At 57.4% G+C, this 16,721-nt stretch overlaps 6 protein-coding genes across 6 annotated transcripts; 5 read left to right on the plus strand and 1 right to left on the minus strand.

Moving 5' to 3' along the window:
* Positions 1 to 6: 6 nt before the first annotated feature.
* J7T54_006143 (TBC1 domain family member-like protein) lies at positions 7 to 2,424 on the plus strand (the record flags this gene model as incomplete). The annotated part of the gene is made up of 6 exons (XM_051504263.1): positions 7 to 29; positions 86 to 203; positions 259 to 417; positions 475 to 983; positions 1,029 to 1,171; positions 1,226 to 2,424. 6 exons carry the CDS (start codon positions 7 to 9, stop codon positions 2,422 to 2,424), a joined length of 2,151 nt encoding a protein of 716 aa, XP_051366660.1.
* Positions 2,425 to 4,769: 2,345 nt separating this feature from the next.
* Positions 4,770 to 7,029, plus strand: J7T54_006144 (uncharacterized protein; the record flags this gene model as incomplete). Its single annotated transcript, XM_051504274.1, has 2 exons — positions 4,770 to 6,620; positions 6,700 to 7,029. 2 exons carry the CDS (start codon positions 4,770 to 4,772, stop codon positions 7,027 to 7,029), a joined length of 2,181 nt encoding a protein of 726 aa, XP_051366661.1.
* Positions 7,030 to 8,240: 1,211 nt separating this feature from the next.
* J7T54_006145 (uncharacterized protein) lies at positions 8,241 to 9,432 on the plus strand (the record flags this gene model as incomplete). The annotated part of the gene is made up of 5 exons (XM_051504286.1): positions 8,241 to 8,362; positions 8,416 to 8,585; positions 8,640 to 8,884; positions 8,942 to 9,084; positions 9,144 to 9,432. 5 exons carry the CDS (start codon positions 8,241 to 8,243, stop codon positions 9,430 to 9,432), a joined length of 969 nt encoding a protein of 322 aa, XP_051366662.1.
* Positions 9,433 to 9,975: 543 nt separating this feature from the next.
* On the plus strand, positions 9,976 to 11,439 carry J7T54_006146 (uncharacterized protein; the record flags this gene model as incomplete). The annotated part of the gene is made up of 1 exon (XM_051504297.1): positions 9,976 to 11,439. The coding sequence occupies one exon, from the start codon at positions 9,976 to 9,978 to the stop codon at positions 11,437 to 11,439; it is 1,464 nt and encodes a 487-aa protein (XP_051366663.1).
* Positions 11,440 to 11,663: 224 nt separating this feature from the next.
* J7T54_006147 (putative 6-phosphogluconolactonase) lies at positions 11,664 to 12,470 on the minus strand (the record flags this gene model as incomplete). The annotated part of the gene is made up of 1 exon (XM_051504308.1): positions 11,664 to 12,470. One exon carries the CDS (start codon positions 12,468 to 12,470, stop codon positions 11,664 to 11,666), a length of 807 nt encoding a protein of 268 aa, XP_051366664.1.
* Positions 12,471 to 14,723: 2,253 nt separating this feature from the next.
* On the plus strand, positions 14,724 to 16,364 carry J7T54_006148 (uncharacterized protein; the record flags this gene model as incomplete). Its single annotated transcript, XM_051504319.1, has 1 exon — positions 14,724 to 16,364. The coding sequence occupies one exon, from the start codon at positions 14,724 to 14,726 to the stop codon at positions 16,362 to 16,364; it is 1,641 nt and encodes a 546-aa protein (XP_051366665.1).
* Between the last annotated feature and the right edge of the window lie 357 nt (positions 16,365 to 16,721).

Below are 16,721 nucleotides of genomic sequence, written 5' to 3' on the forward strand. Positions count from 1 at the left end.
ATCACAATGCGCCCTGTGGACGAGATCCGGTGAGTCCTCTCCTCGACCCGCGTGGCATGGCGCGCCTGTCTGACTCCATGCCAAGGCTACGATGGCGCGCAACACAAACCCACGGCGCAAGTCGCGATGACATGCAACGTGCCGTGCGGTACACTGGCACCGCCAGCCCGTGCATCTCCGGTCTGAGGTCTGTCTGCTGGAAGGTATGCGCCACTCCGGCTCGATTCCTTGTGAGAGCTCACCTTCTCATGACGCCAGCTCCTCCTCTTGTCCAAGACGAACGATACAGACTGGATCAGTGTCTTGTCCGAGGCGCGCGACGAATATCAGAAACGCAGAGATGCGCTGCTGCAGTACATCAAGCACCCAGGCGCCCTAGCCGAGCTCAAGGTTGATCCGCTGGCGGATGATCCCACCGTAAGGATTTGAGTGACATGGCAAGAGCTGTATGTGATTGCTGACTGGAGTCTCTAGTCTCCTTGGAACACCATTCGGCAAGACGAGCTCATCCGCTCAGAGATTCAACAGGATGTGCAAAGGCTGCCCGACGAGGCCAACTACCATGATGAGCGCATACAGACCATGATTCTGGATGTGCTCTTTGTCTACTGCAAGATGTATCCCGACAGGGGCGGATACCGCCAGGGCATGCACGAGTTGCTCGCACCCATCGTCCACGTACTCGAGGCAGACGCCGTCGACAGGGGCGCACTTGCTGATGAGCATGGCCTGGACGAGACCTTACTTGATCTTACCAGCTCGGAATTTGTTGAGCACGATGCCTACGCCCTGTTCTGCAAAGTCATGGACGGCGCTCAGTCCTTCTATGCTCTTAACGATGAGGCGACATCGCGGAGCCAGGCCCAGTCATCCACGATTGTGGAGCGCAGCAAGTTCATACACGAAGTCTGCCTCCAAAAGGTCGACCCTGAGCTGGCAGCACACCTCATCAGCGTGGAGATCCTTCCTCAAATATTCCTCATGTAAGCTCTTTGTACATGGGGACGAGCCGGCCTAACAAGATACAGACGTTGGGTCCGGCTGCTCTTTAGCCGCGAATTTCCCTTTGACCAGTTCTTGATGCTGTGGGACACAATCTTCGCAGTCGACCCATCCTTGGATTTGATAGACCTCATCTGTGTGTCGATGCTGATACGGATACGCTGGCAGCGTGAGTGACGTGGACCTAGGTCTGGCTGGGTTCTTGGCTGACAGCAAAAAACAGTGCTCAAAGCTGATTATTCTGTCTGCCTACAGCTTTTGCTGCGATATCCGCCGCCAGACGAAGCTAAGGGGCCGCGCACCTTTGTCGACGATGCCTTGCATCTTCGAGGTCACCTCGACGGCGCCGGTGGCTCCACGCTCATCATGAAGTACACAGGCAAGATGCCCGCCAACGTCAAATCGCCCGATATCTCAGCGCCCTCGACCCCTAGCTTCCGCCCTTTCAACGCCCTCCGCCAGCGCAGCCTTGCCATGCGCTCACCCTTGAACTCACCGCCCGCCTTCATGGCCCAGCAAGCTGGCGTCGAAGCCATTCTCTCCAACGCCGCCAAGGGTGCCAAGGGTGTGCTCGACCGCGGCGAGAAGCTGGGCATCAATCAAGCGGTCCGCGACGCCATGGGTGAGATTCGCCGAAACATGCAGAACTTTAACGAGGCACGCTACCAGCCGGGGCCGACCAAGGAGATCCTTAGCGAGGAGGGCGCCGCTGCCGCGTTGGCGGCGATGGAGAAGCGGAACCTGCAGTTGGCGTGCATGCTGGACGACACGATTACGAGTCTCAAGTTGGTGTCGGCAGGGAACTTAGCGGGCGACGAGGAGAAGACTAAGAGTCTGGAGATGATTGAGGTGGCGGCCGCCAAGATTCAGTTTGTCAAAATCTACCTCGAGGACTCGGCCATGGAGATGCCGGCTACTGATCTGCCCGCGCCAGAGAAAGACGTTGACGCCCCGGGCACGGATGCAAAAGAAGCCGCCGCTGGCACCACCGTAGTGGATGTCGACGACGTCAACAATATCTCGAACCTCAGCCTGGCGCGGGATGCACCCACCATCGAAGACGGCCGAGCTGCAGAGCTAGCCGAGAAAAGGGACACTGAGTCACCGAAACCTGCGCCCAAGCTGGAGCCACCAATGTCCGCGGCCTCGCGTGCTGTTCGCCCAGCAGCCGTGCCGACGCGGTCGACACTGGCGCAGTCGTCGTTCTCTTGGATGCTCGAACCGGACGAGTCCAAGAAGAGCTCGGGCGAGGCCGAGGCCAAGGCCAAGTCGCCGCCGCCGTCAGGCTACAAGAAGCGGTCGTCGAACAGTGCGAGCCGCGAGAGAAATGCGTTCCTCTTTGGTGAGCCAACGGCCGATCCCCAAGGTCGCGACCCGCTACGCGATGATATCTTTGGCCTGGAGCCACTACGCAAGACATGAAGGGACGAAGACAGCACAGGACAAGGCGTCCTTGATCATCAACACTACGTGTACATACATCATATATATATAGACGGCGCGCACACAGCACAAGACCTCTTGTCACTTCTTCAACGGCCTCTCCCTGACCCAGAACGAGATCGTGAAGCCCGTGACCAGGAAGCTGACGGTGGGGCCGCTTCTTCCCAACGTCCCCAGCTTGTAGTCCTTCTTGGCCTGCGCGGTCTGCCGTGGACACAGCTTGTAGATGAATGGCAAGAGTTCCACGGGGCTCCCAAATGGCATGAGGCAGCGTCACACCAATGCCCACCGCTGGCATGAAGAGGCGCATGTCCGCCCTTGGCTATTGCACTGTGGGCGTTCCCTGCGTCGTTGCGAAGGGATTGTTGGTCCAAAAGGAGGGGAGGTTTCGTCTTGAGTCGGTCGCTAAGACGCCAATGCTGTGGGTTGATGTGGCTGGATCCCAAAGGGCCCAAAGGGACCGAAACAGGTGTAATTGACTTAAGAACGCTGCCACGGAGATGTAAAAATGAACACTTGATCTGAGTGAGCCATGTTGGATGCTGATTCCGCCGTCAGCAGGTTGATCGACACACAAAACAGATCATAGTGCAGCATGGCCAGCGACCCAAAAGCAAGCAGCCCTGCGAGCCCAGCCAGGGTGTCTTTGGCTTAGATATTTTTATCAATCAACTTGGAACTGCTGTACGGAGTCATTAGCATTCAGGAATACTATAGCGACCGCAATGTGAGTTCTTCAGTATCAACCAGTACCACAGACACCGACGGACTGGGTACGATGGTAGAGTCCAGAGACGCTGCCGTATCCATGTGCGAAAAGAGCATGATCCTAATTTGCATGCAGCATAGCACCAAAAATGCACACTACCCAATAGACTCAAAGGAGCTTGGTCTTTCATGTCTACGGTGTCAGTCTTAAGATGCCTGCCCACGAGGTCATGGACCGGTCGACGCCAGACACAAGTTACAACAGCTGACCTTCTCGAAGCTCGCTTCCAGAGACACGCAGCCAATTACTCACGAGCCAGGGCTTCATTAATGATCATGCAATTTTCAGTACGTGATCCAAACTCTAACGGACCGCCGGCAGCAGGTGAGACAGACATTTGATGGCAACTCACGGAACCTGCATCTGCGTTCTCTGGCGTGGCTGCACGTGGCTGGAGAAAAAAGGTGGCTGTGGCCGTGGCTGTGCTCAAAGCAGAGCGGCCATTACCGATGCCCATGCACTCAGGTTGCCCATTCGACATTGGCATAAGGATTGCAATAGGAAGATCGTCCGAACCGAACGAGGACCAGCTCGACAAGAAGCAGAAAGAAGTCATGTTCGCTATGCAATGTCTGTATTGTGGTGCTCGTGATAAATGAAGGACCCTCTGCCAAGTTAGCCTAGGCTGCTCAGCTCAGCTTTGGTTCCCTGGAGAAGCCCCTTGGATACGCGACTGGAGCCCTGGAACCCCGCCAACCACGCCGGGCCGCATTCCAATGGCAGAGCCCAGTCCTTGGCTCCAGTCCTTGCAGTCCATGTCGCTGCCCTGGACATCCGTGTCCCCAGGGTTGTGTCCTTGAATGGAGTGCTGGCTTCAAAGTTAAACGTGCGCATCGATCGATGGCAATCGTGTCGAGGCAGCCTTTGGAGATGCCTTCACGCGGAGTTTGGACCTGTTCTCGTAAGTTTCTTAGTTTAATGACAAGGACGGGCGGGAATAAGTAGCTGGACGACGCTTGGCCCGGTACCTGCGCTAGACTGACTGTAGCTGTTTCAGACGGCGCTCGCTGCCCACACGCGTAGGTACGTACAAGTGCGTCCGCCGACACGAGCGCTGGAAAAGCCTCGTCGTCGACGCTCGGACAGCCGGGACCGTTAATCATTACGTAGGTGGTGCTGCAAGGGTCTGCGGGTGGCAGGCTGCTGCTGACTGGAGTCTGTCAGCTGTCGGTTCTGTTGTCGTGGATCGGATTCTCAGATCCACCAGTGTCCGCACCCACGAATGCATCTCAGAACTCTGATGGAATCCAATCCACATCCCTTGGCCTAACCCAAGCTATACTTGTAGTCATCCTTTCCCTGTCGTGCAGGCCTCGTCCCGAGTCTGCCCTGAATCGAAACGGATCATCCTACCCAAAACCCACAGCGCACAGGCAGGCAGCCAGGCAGCCACGCCTGGACGTCGCATGAACATCGACTATCCGCCCATGTTTCGTCGTCGCGCAGCGCCCTGATATCGTGACACAGCCAACGCGCCAGGACGCACCAAGCCGTCGCCGCAGAAGAAGAAGCAGCGTTGAGTGCTGCACGAAAAGCAGTTCTCGGCCGCCGCATTATGTCTCTACAGGTACCAGCAAAGGCCGGCGGCGCTGGCAGGTCGCGCTTCTCCAAGGCACTTCCCTCCATCCCGCCCCCCGAGGCGACGAGTCCGACCGCGAGCCTGTTTCCCATGCCGCCAACCTGGGCCACAGCCACGAACACGAACACGTCCACAGCCGCAGACAACAGGAGCAAGCCATTGCCCGCCCCTCGAGCGTCGGACGACCTGCCATCACCTCCACCACCCCCGCCACGCCGCGACCGCGACAACCACGACCCGACGACGCCAGCTCCATTCTCGCCGCTGCCCCCGTTGCCCGGCCGGAAGCCTGTTGGGTCACCACCGACAGTCTCGACATCTCCTTCGCTGCCTGCCCTCCCCAAGCCTCCTGCAGCGGATGCGCCGCCAAAGATGACGATCCGACGTCGACCTGTGGGCAGCAAGCAGCAGTCGCAATCGAATGAGGGGTCGGTGCCAGCGTCACAGCCTCCTCCACAGCTTGCAACCGCAGGATCCAGCACGCAGGTCGCTCAGCCCTCGACGTCGCAAGAAAACAAAGAAAAGGAAGACACCATCTCACCAGTGGCCAGCGCCCAAGAGGAGGCTCTTCCACAAGAGCGAGCGTTGCCAGAGACAGGTGCGCAGGAATCGCCAAAGCAGACAGAGAAGGAGCAGTCGCTGCCACCCTTGGAGCTTGCATCCTCACTTTCAACATCCTTCTCACCCTTGAAATTGGATTTCTCAGTCTCTTTGGACACGACTGCCGTCTCGACGTCGACGACGCCTGCGCATGCAGGCGCAACTGGGTCATCGTCAACAGTGTCCTCGACCTCCCTCGTCTCTTCCCAGGAGGCGGCTCCCACGGACGATCAATGTTCAACACACATACTATCGCCTCCTCATTACTCGGACACTTTTGACCTCTCTCAGTATCAGTTCCCACAGAAGTCGCCATCAGAGTCGCTCTCCAGCATCTTATCCGCGTATTCTCGCAGCGACACAGCTTCCATCATCCGGTCATCGGACGGCACCGCCTATAGCACAGTCGACTCAACCACCACAGACTCACCTGACCACGACGCCCCATCCGCGTACCTGGCCCCGTCTCTCGGCAAACACCTTGCTAGGCCGTCCCTCTCCACAATCACATCGGTGGGTACGCAGAAGACTCTCGTTCTTGCCCCGCCGCCTGCTCCTCTGAAGGACGACACCACCACACAGCGAACCGAGTCTCCTGTGCGCGGTGCGGGTCACGAATTCGGGACCCCTTCGCCTCCGCGACAGCAGATTTGGCAGCGCCGCCGCTCCCTCAAGGGCAGCCGCGATCTCCCAGATCTCCGCCTGGACAAGAGCCACGGTTCGACCGCATCTTGTTCCTCCATCTCGACCATTCGCGCCTCGCAGAAGCCTCTCCCGCCCCTCAAGGCCTCGCCGACATCTCCTGATCCTCCTGCGGAAGCATCAGACTTGACTGAACGCGAGGTGGCGCCTGCGCTTCCAGCGAAGGACTCCGAAGCAATGGGTCATGGAAACTCAAAAATCAACAAACTGAAGAAGGTTCTCCGTAAACCTCACACCTCTGAGGACATGGCCAAAAGCGTCAGCGGCTGCTCGGTGACGACGAATACGCAACTCATCAGCCCCCCAACACCCGAATACCAGCATCAGGACGTGCAGACGCCTGTCATGAGTAGCTTCAAGGCGCCAGAGTCGCCCGCAACGTCCCCCGAGCGACACGTACCGCACCCGACTATCACCGCCAACCTGTCCAAGGAGCTGCCGCAGCCTCGGGAATCGCCTGTAAAGGAGACAAAGGCCATCACTAGGAAGGCTGTGCCGGTCTTGACGCCAAAGGCGGAGCCAGCCGTACTGCACCCGGCCAAGAGCCTGCCCAGCCTCCAGACCAACCTTCCCCCAACACCGAGCCAGCAGTCGTTGCCGCCAGCTTCGGCACGTCCTCACTCAGGACGTGCCTCGCCAGCCCCTGAACAAGCCAGCCGAGGACGCCAGCGTACGCCCCGCGGCCCTCCTGGCGGCCCACTCCCAGGCCCCTTTCCAGGTCAACCTGGGCCACCCGGATCTTATGGAGGCTTCCCGCAGCCCCCAGGGAAGAGCTCGCGCCCGACGTCAGTATCCTCAGCCCGGCCTACTTCGCGAGGCTCAGTGCGACCCAACGGGCCTCCACGAAGACCCGACGCGGAACAGCGGATGGTCAGGTCCGCCAATGGAGATCTCTGCTACCGAGGTCGACATGGCACCCTGTATCCGGAGATGAAGCCGAAGGAAGGGCCGTATCCTGATCCCATGCCGTTTCCGCCGACAACAAAGGAGCCATCTGCTCCTGGCACAATCTTCAAGGCTGTGCCGGTGAGAGAGCGTCACATGAACTGCTTCCAGAACCATCGGTACATGTCAAAACGGCCGAACAAGATCTATCCCTTGGCGTGCCAGACATGCGAGAAGGCGGACACCGAGGACAGATGGGGCTGCGCATTCTGCAGCTTGCGGGTGTGCGAATCCTGCTACAAGATCTTGAACGAAAGTAAAAGAGATCTTGGCACGCTCATGGACAGTCTCCCTCTGCCGTTGACTCTCAGCCTCTCGTCCCCCCAACGACCCGGCTCCGCTTTAGGATTGCAGAGCAGCTCACAATGAGAACTTGGGGCCATTCTTCCACCTCTCTTATTTCTCTCTGTTTCACGCACACTACTTTTTCATTTGTCACGCATAGAATGGACTTTGGGATACCAGGTAGACACGGCGCCACCGTGCGGGCACATCACACGATACCAGCGAGCATGCATGGCGCAATAGGCTGTGGACTGGATGAAGACACGCGCACGAATCCCCGGGATTGACGAAGCAGGTAATAACTGCGTGAGCAGCGAGCTCAGAGGCTGGGCATGATAATGGGTTTCATCTTTGTACGTCCACAAGAGGTTTCACAGCGAGCATCTACATATGTAAAGTGTAGGCAATCCAAGCGACCATATAATTTCGAGCCACCTCGACGAGCGCCGCATTCTCTGTGTTTGGGAGTTGCATAGCAGTGGCCGTGAGACAACTTAGTTTCCCGAAGGGGGGCACGGAGCATCGTCCCCTGGTCCTCCGTTATCCCGAACATCAGCCCGTGATCGAAGGGGGAACCTCACTAACCCAATGATTTTCCATCCAGTGACGAGAAGCCTGCGACCGACTGAGTGCCCTATACGCAGAAAGGGACCCCCCATCTGGAGCGGACCTATTCTGATTCGAGGGATTACTCACCTGTAGCACCGGCACATTGTCTGGGGTGCATGCATAGTCTGTTCGGGACTGCCATCGATCTACTTCGGGGATGGAATAAACTCTAGATTGGCGGCGAGGGAGTCAAGTTAAAGGCGGAAGCTCTGGTCATCAACTCTGGACATTTTCCATGCCGATCACTCTCATCACTTCCAGCTGCAATCTACACCATTGGGATTCTTATCTTACAGAACCGTCACGATGAAGTTTGTCTCCAGCATCCTCTCCCTCGCTCTCGTGGCACTGGCCCTCGCGTCGCCTCTTGAGAAGCGTGCCTCTGCCACCGATCCTTGCAACATTGGCTACTGCACGCAGAACGGCGGGTGGGTTGTACCGTACGCTCTGTGGGCTTGACGAAGGGCTGACGAGTGGCCAGTACGACGGGCGGTGCTGGTGGCTCGACGACGACCGTTCGCAGCGTCTCTGAGCTTCAGGCTGCGGCGGGTGCGTCCGGTCCGCGCATCATCTTTGTCGAGGGCTCGATCAGGGGGGGCGCCAAGGTTGATGTCGGCTCCGACAAGACCATCATCGGCCGCCCTGGCAGCAGTAGGCCTCCCTTCTCGTTCATGACAGAACATGCTTACTAAGTGTGATGCGCAGGTCTTGAGGGCGTCGGCCTCGAGGTGTACGGCCAGTCCAACGTGATCATCCGCAACATGAAGATTGGCAAGGTGCCCGCCGACTACGGCGACGCCATCCGCCTCGTTGAGTCGACCAACGTCTGGGTCGACCACTGTGATCTGTACGGCGACCGTAGCGTGGGCAAGGACACCTATGATGGCCTCGTGGACCTGTCTCACGCCGCCGACTGGGTGACCATTTCCCACACATACTTCCACGACCACGTGCGTTTCCCCCGTTTTGTGCAGCCCGACACCAGAGTACTGACGAGTCCATTGTAGTCCAAGGGCACTCTCGTTGGTCACTCGGACAAGAATGCCGCCGAGGATCAGGGCAAGTTGAGGGTAACCTATGCCAACAACCACTTTTACAACCTCGGCAGCCGCGCGCCCCTCCTGCGCTTCGGGACCGCCCACATTTTCAAGTGAGTATTTGTTTCTTTGCGCGTCGGCAAGGGACAGAGATTGACATACTGGCTGCCAGCAACCTCTACGACGCCGTCGATACGGGCGTCAACACGCGCATGGGCGCGCAGGCGCTGGTGCAGTCGAGCGTCTTCCAGAACTCAGGCAAGAAGGCCATCTTCAGCGCGTCCAGCAAGGAGGTCGGCTACGCCGTGGCCATAGATGTCGTACTGGGCGGGCAGAGCGCCAACACGGCGCCACAGGGCTCGCTGGGGGCCGGCAGCTTCCCGTACCAGTACAGCCTGCTCGGCTCGGGAAGTGTTGCGAGCACGGTCCCGGGACAGGCTGGCCAACGCTTGAACTTGTAGTTCGATTGTGGACGAAGCATGTCGAAGTTGGAGAATGTGTGTTGACTTGCTAAAGAGTTATTGCGGAACTCTCACTGAGAGACAAGGCTTATTTATCCAAAATATAGGCTGCTCACTCTATCCGCGCCTCGCTACATCGGTTGCTCACAGCCGACCATCTTCCGTAGTATAGTGGTCAGTATGCAAGCTTGTCACGCTTGAGACCCGGGTTCAATTCCCGGCGGGAGAGATCCGCCAGCTGCTCAGCAGTTTTTTCTTTTTGTCTTTTGTTTTGCTTTTAGGAGCAATGCCAATAGTCGTTCGTTGATTGACTGGCGCACCTATGCATACCGCTTTTTCGCTGTTGCTGCGCAGGAGACGCGACGTGCTTTTGTAAGGTACTTGGTGAAGCAGGGTATGGCAGAGATTCATTGACTCGGGAGTCGAGCATGCTGCCCCTGGATTAGCGCACGCACCAAGGACTGGACTGGACTCACCTCACCAGCCGAAGCAAACCCAACCCCAGCTCTATTGTCACCATCCCTCTTGTCCTCTCGGACAACAATGTCATCATCCACAATCGCACGATCTCGATCGCTACGAAAACCAAATCCGCCCGCAGAAAGCTCCTCTGCCGTCCCTAGATCATCCAGGCCAGCCGCACCGTCCGACGTGGACCATCATAGCTCACCGAGTCGGCTGCCTACCAAACCCCCCACGCGCGTGCCGTCGACATCATCCAATGGTGGTGCCGCCGCGAAACCAGCACCGCGCCCGCTAGGACGAACACTATCGTCAAGACAACCAGCCGACGCTCCCAGAACGAACTCGACTCGATGCCCGCCCACGACCGGCAGCACGAGAAATGCACCACCATCCGGGACGCTGCGGCCAACGTCCGCGAGCAGCAGCAGCAATAACAATAACAACTCGGCGTCATCGACACAGATCAAGCGAGTAGCGTCCCATGTGCGTGCTAAAAGCACTGCCTCCGCGAATGGCGCGACGGGCCTGACACCAGCGACGACCTTGAAGCCTCCTCTCCAGGGTACGAACTCGCGCGCGGCCGCCCACGCAAAAACCGCGTCGACGGATCGAACAACCACTACTCGAACGGCAACCACATCGTCAACGACCACCACCTCTCGCGGGGCAACAGCAGCAGCAGCAGCACCTGCACCCGCACAGGCCCAGTCACGTCTCCGACCAAACTTCTCGACCCTACAGCAGCACTACTCCCCAGCCAAGTCGCGCGATCCGAAGCCTTTGACCGCAGCATACCTCGCGCCCCCCTCCCCCTCCAAACTACCGGCCAACGTTGCTGCCTCGGCGGAAACCAGCAGGCTTCAGACAGAGTTACTACAGCTGCACCTCGTACATCGCGACGCAGGCACCGTCGAAACACAGTGGCGCGCGAGTGCAAAGCAGAAACTTGGTACTCGATTTGAGAAGCTGTGCGTCACAGCCCAGCAAGTCGCCGAGCAGGAGAAGGCAGGTCTCGAGAGAGCCAATGTCCTCGCACTGCACGCGTGGGGGAGCGAGGGCGGTCTCGAGGAGAAGATACAGGGTCTCGACACGGTCTTTAATGGCATATGGTCACTCAGCGAGCCAGGCGGCCGCTACGCGCGGATGACCCGGAGATTCGAGCGCTGGATGGACCAGGTCAGCGAGGTGGAGCAGGCGCGGCGAGACGGGACGTATCTCGAGCAGGGCGACCAGAGCCTCTTCATCAGCGACCTCGAGACCCCATGGAAAGAAGACTGCGCCGGCACGTTGCGCCGGCTGGACGGCTGGAGTCACCAACTGCGAGCCCTTGGGGAGCCACCTGCAGACGAGGACGGAACTTCAAGCTTGGCCAAGATGCTGCAGGGCGCGCGATCCCTGGTGCAGGACATGTTGGCCGAGGTGCAGATGATGGAGGAGATGGGAGGGGAGGCGCTGGCCAGGGAAGCCGAGTGGATCGAGAAGATGAATCGGATGGACGACGATGATACCCCTCAAGCCGGAGCGATCTGGCGGACTGTATAGAAAGAACTGCGAACGAATGACACATTGGGCACTAATCGCCGTGCAGACGGTTGAGACACACAAGTTGGACATGATAGTGATGGATTGATCGAATACTGCTGTGTGGAATAATCGCCAGTCTGTCTAATCAACGCAACGCGCACGAATCGTCAATCCAGCATCTGACCCATGTTTGTGGCTTCCTGTCAAAGCTTCATTTTCATCCCGTCCTCCGAGGTATCATGTCACAGGAATGCCCTCCGAGGGAAGGCCACGCCTTCCACAGCAGGCTCGTCCACGAACCAGCTTGCCCTGTCGCCGGCGGTCTCATTGACGAGTGTGCAGGGGAGACCATCCGAGGTATCGAAGATCTGCTTCATAATCTCCTTCTTGCCTCCACCGGTAGCCACAAACGCGATGCGTACGGCGTGTGTGACAACGGGAAGCGTCAATGTGATGCGCCTAGCAGGCGGCTTGGGGGAGTCCTCGATGGGAGCAACCCACGCATCATTCTCGCGCAGCAGCGCATGGCCCGGGAACAGCGAGCAGGTGTGGCCGTCAGGTCCGCAGCCCAGCAGGAGGAGGTCGAAGATGGGCAGGCGGACCGAGTCGCGCGACGCAAAACTCCCCACCAAAGTCTTCTCGTACTGATCCGCCAGCTCTTGGGTATCCTCCAGGTGAGTGACGTCAATAGGGCGCACGGCGGGCTTCTGGCCCTCGGGAAGCTTGTCCAGCAGCTCCTTCTTCAGAAGGGCATAGTTGGAGTCCTCGTGGTCGAGGGGGACGGCGCGCTCGTCAGCAAAGAAAATTTCCCACTTGCTCCACTCAACAACGTCGTTCGGGCCGGACGAGGGGGCGAGCAGGGCGGTGGCGAGGGTCTTGGGGAGCGAGCCGCCCGACACGGCAACCTTGAAGCTGTCGTGACGGGCGATGCCCGCAGCTTGGGACTGGATAATGTACGAGCGAAGGGCGGGCGCGAGGGCGTCGACGCCGGGAAAGGCAAAGAGGTTTGGCTGCGTCTTGGGCATACTGGCGCTGCGTTGCGATCGCATTGTTTGGTTAAGAGTGGTGTTGGAAAATGTAATCCAATGTGGGAGTTTGTTGTTGCTGCGTTGGAGGGCTTCGAGGTCGGTGGGTTGGTTGGGTTGGGAATGGAGGGGTAAGTTAATTAGTTACCTGAGGAAAGAGGATGTCGTGGCTCGCCGATTCGCGCAGCGGGAAGGAAATGCCCAGGTACGTGCTGAGGTCGACAAATTCCTTCATGCGTTATTACCTAAGGCAACTGCTGCCGCAATTCAGATCAAATAAATCTCTCTCTCTCTGTCTGCTGCTGTCCATTCTCTCTGCAGCACTGCAGTGACGAAACGACGTCAGTGGGCCGATGCGCCCGTCAAGCTGGCGGTGGGCCTATGAAAGAAACGCTCGCTCCCAGAGAGCATGCTGTCGTCCCCATGTCTATCGACTCCTGGGTACGTACGTACGTGTGTGCGTACTTATGGTACAATGATAACAAGTGGCTTCGTTGTCGATTGATAGGTGTCGATGACGGAATCGCGACCGCACATCCACATTGCCATGGCACTTTATGCGCAAAGAGAAGACAGACATGTCGAATAGCTGAGACACGTCTTTTTAGCTGTAAACTTTGTCCCAATGCAGCCTCCCGGTCACGCCACTGCCACGCCCGAGGTGGAATGCATGCTTCCACGTCACGTCACAGGCCGCGCTGATTTAATTAGCCCTCAATGGGGACTGAATTACTGGTTGCCGCCCATGCGCTTCAGCCTTGATGGAAGGGAAAAAAAGTAGGAGGAAATGAAAATCCGGTCCCCGCATGCACGCACGTTTTCATCCTCGACATGCACAAGTCCCATTCCTTTCATGGTAAATGGCAATTGCAAACCGGTTGTACGGAGCCTCATTGGCGATGGGGAAAAGGATGGAGTAAGGGAAGTGACAGATGGCATTCAATGATTTGGCTGGTCTGGGTACTCTGTACATGTAGTATTGATTAAACAACCACTCCAAAGACTGATCGATCTTTTTCACACGCAAACAACCAGACAGAGTGGCTCTGTCCAACGTCCATGTCGTTCCTGAAGCGGGCGTGTCACAAAGCCTCGCGATGACGTCATTAGTTATATCGCAAACTCGCAGAGGCTGTATTTGCTCCAAAACCCCTCCAACAACAAGTCCCTCCAACAATGACTGGAGCTCCGCTCAAGGCAGCGACTGGACTTCTCAAGTCTTGCACTCGGACCCACCGCTCAGACAGAGCTCCGGGCGGAACGAGCAGCACTCTGGTAGACACTGCAGGGCAGCGACCAGGGTGGAGCGGGAGGGGTCGTTGGACCCTCGATTAGTGCCCTGGATGGACCCTAGCAGGAACTGCGCAGCCCCCGTCTCATTCAGGGTCCATCCAACCAATATTATCAAGTCATGCAACCGCGTACTCTGGTTCCCCTGCCCAATCTGGAACTTCCTGCCTGCCATGGCCCTCCTCCAGGCACTGCTTGCTTACCTTTTTCCATTAATCTGCCCACATCCCTCATGTTCCTCCTCGTTCCCATCGATTCCACTGCCTTCTCTGCCCTGGGCTCACCACTGCCGTACACCGTCTCCGTAAGATACACTGTTCCAGTCCTCTTCGACTCAATTGGGCGAGATCTACCGGCCTACCCTTGCTCTGTGCCTGAGCCTCCAGTCATTCTCCACGCAAAGACGCTATCTCCGATCCCGAAAATACTGCACTCAGTCTCTCCTCTCACCAAGGGCCTCTCACCAAGGAAGCTCCAGTTGGAACGCGACAACGCTTGACATTGTGGCTGTGACTGCCGATCGCAACCTGCACGAGGCGTCCACAGCAGGAACCGCGTGGCACTTGACACGCATCCGAGTTGCCTCTTTTCACACTTCGGTCTTTGTATCGATAGGCCGCTCCGAACGTCAGCAACTGTCATTGGAGAGCACCCTCTAGTCTAAGTAGTGAATTGTGGCCACTGCCTCACTACACCCTCGTCCAAGAGCTTCATTGGCCACCCTCTTTGGCAACCGGCATTGAAAATCCCAACGGCCTGGCTCCTGAGTAATCTTGGAACGGCCCGGCCAACAGCTTCACCAGACTTAGTCCCAGAGTCTCAAGCTATTCAGTCGTTCGCTGTGTGCCCTCGCCCAAGCACATTGGGAGAAGCCTTCATCAACGACACTGGTGGGGACAAAAGGGCCTTTCTGCCGTCACTCATTGTCTTTTGATCTTGACGTCGACTTCATCTTACTGCTCTCGCCCAGGGTTCGTCAGAGTCATCATGACTGAACCGGAGCTCCGAGAATATCTTTTGGGGAGGCGACGACACCTGACGGATGACCTGGAGAAACAACCTTACGACGCAATCACGTATCTTCGACGCGCCCTAGCCTACTCCGAACTGGGCTATCCTGACCTTGCCGCTGGCGATGCGTACCGTGCCCTGCTCCTGACTGATGAAGCTCGCGATGAAGGTTTCGAATATCACGAGCAGGCCTCGGATGCGCTCCGAAGTCATGTCGGCCAGTCTGTGCCAGACATCCTGAACTTTGGTGAATTGTCCGCAGGTTGGGCAGAGTTCAACGCCAAGGCAACCTCTGATGAAGAGAAACTAGATCGTCTCGCAGTCCTTGCTTCTGGCCGTGCCTTTCAGATCTTGTCTTTGAGTCTCCTCCTGTGCGGCTGCCTTAGGAGCTCGGCTACCTTCTGCCAGCGAGGTCTCAGCGTGGCGCCAGGCAACCGGGAGTTACTAAACTGCAAAGGTCATATCGAAACGTTTGCGCGACGGAGACTTGGGAGAGACGAGTTTGACATTGACGACCTACCTGAAGACGGCCTCGTGCGGCGCGAGGTCTACCCCTGGAATGACCACGAGCCCGACCGGTTCGATCCCCAGTCACTCAATGCGATCAACGCCGACCTGGCGCACATGGCACCAAAGTGCGAAGTCCGTGCAGCAACCTTGCCTGTTCTGCTGGAAGGCGAGAGTGAAACTGATCAATACGATGTGATCCCGACTTGCCAACAACTCGGTGTCTTTGCCAAGGAGGACATTGAACCTGGCGAGGCGGTGCTCAGAGAGTATTCGCTGCTGACTGCGAACAACAGGCTGAAGGATTCGTTGTGCGATGCCTGCGGCTCCGATCTTCCGCCTCTCGGGAGCGAAGATGAACCAGTGGACTGCATTGAGTGTCAGGACACCGTGTTCTGCAGTCAATACTGCCACGACCAGGCGCAGGAGCGGTACCACCCATCTGTCTGCGATCAAGATGTTGATGCAATCGCCAAGGATCCCGAAGCACAAGAGACGGGTGACACCCTCTACCTCCTCCTTCTCTCGCGTGTTCTTGCTCTCGCCGCCCACGAGGACGTCAACCCGCTCGACGTGCGCGAAGTAAAGTTTATCTGGGGCGACTTTGTGCCCAGCCGAAGCAACGACATTGACCCTTCGCCCAATGCTGGACCGCCACCCGAGTGGACACTGCCATTCTCGTTCAAATACAATATTGAGACGCCTCTCCACGTACTCGAAAAGATGGACATTGACATTTACAAGACCTTGCCGCGCCACGACCTGTGGCTCGTCAACACGCTGTACGCCAAATTCAGGGGCACTGCCTCGGCGAGAAAGACATATGCAGACGGCCGGCCTGACGTCGCGGCCGTTCATCCATACTGGTGTCTTGCGAACCACGACTGCGATCCCAATGTCACATGGGAATGGGGCGGCCGCATGGTTTTGTGGGCCAAGAAGGAGAGGGTTGATGGACGGTCCGGGGGCATCAAGAAAGGGGAAGAGATCCTCAATCACTACAATGATATCACCATGCCCGTCAAGGAACGTCGAGAATGGGCACTAGGAAGTCTCGGGGGGTGGTGTATGTGTCAACGTTGTCGGACAGAGGCTGCCGCCGCGGCATGACTGCGAGAGCGAGAGTGTAAGGTCACTGTTAACAGCGGAAACGAATGGGTTTGTGGCATATTGGAAAATCAAGCAAAGAAAATCCACCATATATATATAACAATCTTGCGGAGGACAGGGACAGGTAGTTCCGGGATGCGCTCCAGTTCTCAGGCCGACTGAAGGTGTTTATGAGAACAACGGGTCAGTTGCAGGCGATGATTACACGTACATAGCGAAGGTGTTGGTGCTGTCACAGGCATCTGTCAAGATGGTTATTATTCTAATGTTTCTCCTTTTGTGTTTTTATTTTCGAAACATCGGAGGACACTTCACTGAGTATTTGTCCAAGCTCCCTGTCCCATGGCAATAGTAACT

Source organism: Emericellopsis cladophorae (genome assembly GCF_022114955.1).
Source record: "Emericellopsis cladophorae strain MUM 19.33 chromosome Unknown NODE_1_length_1489480_cov_119_871856, whole genome shotgun sequence".
Taxonomy (NCBI): Eukaryota; Fungi; Ascomycota; class Sordariomycetes; order Hypocreales; family Bionectriaceae; genus Emericellopsis; species Emericellopsis cladophorae.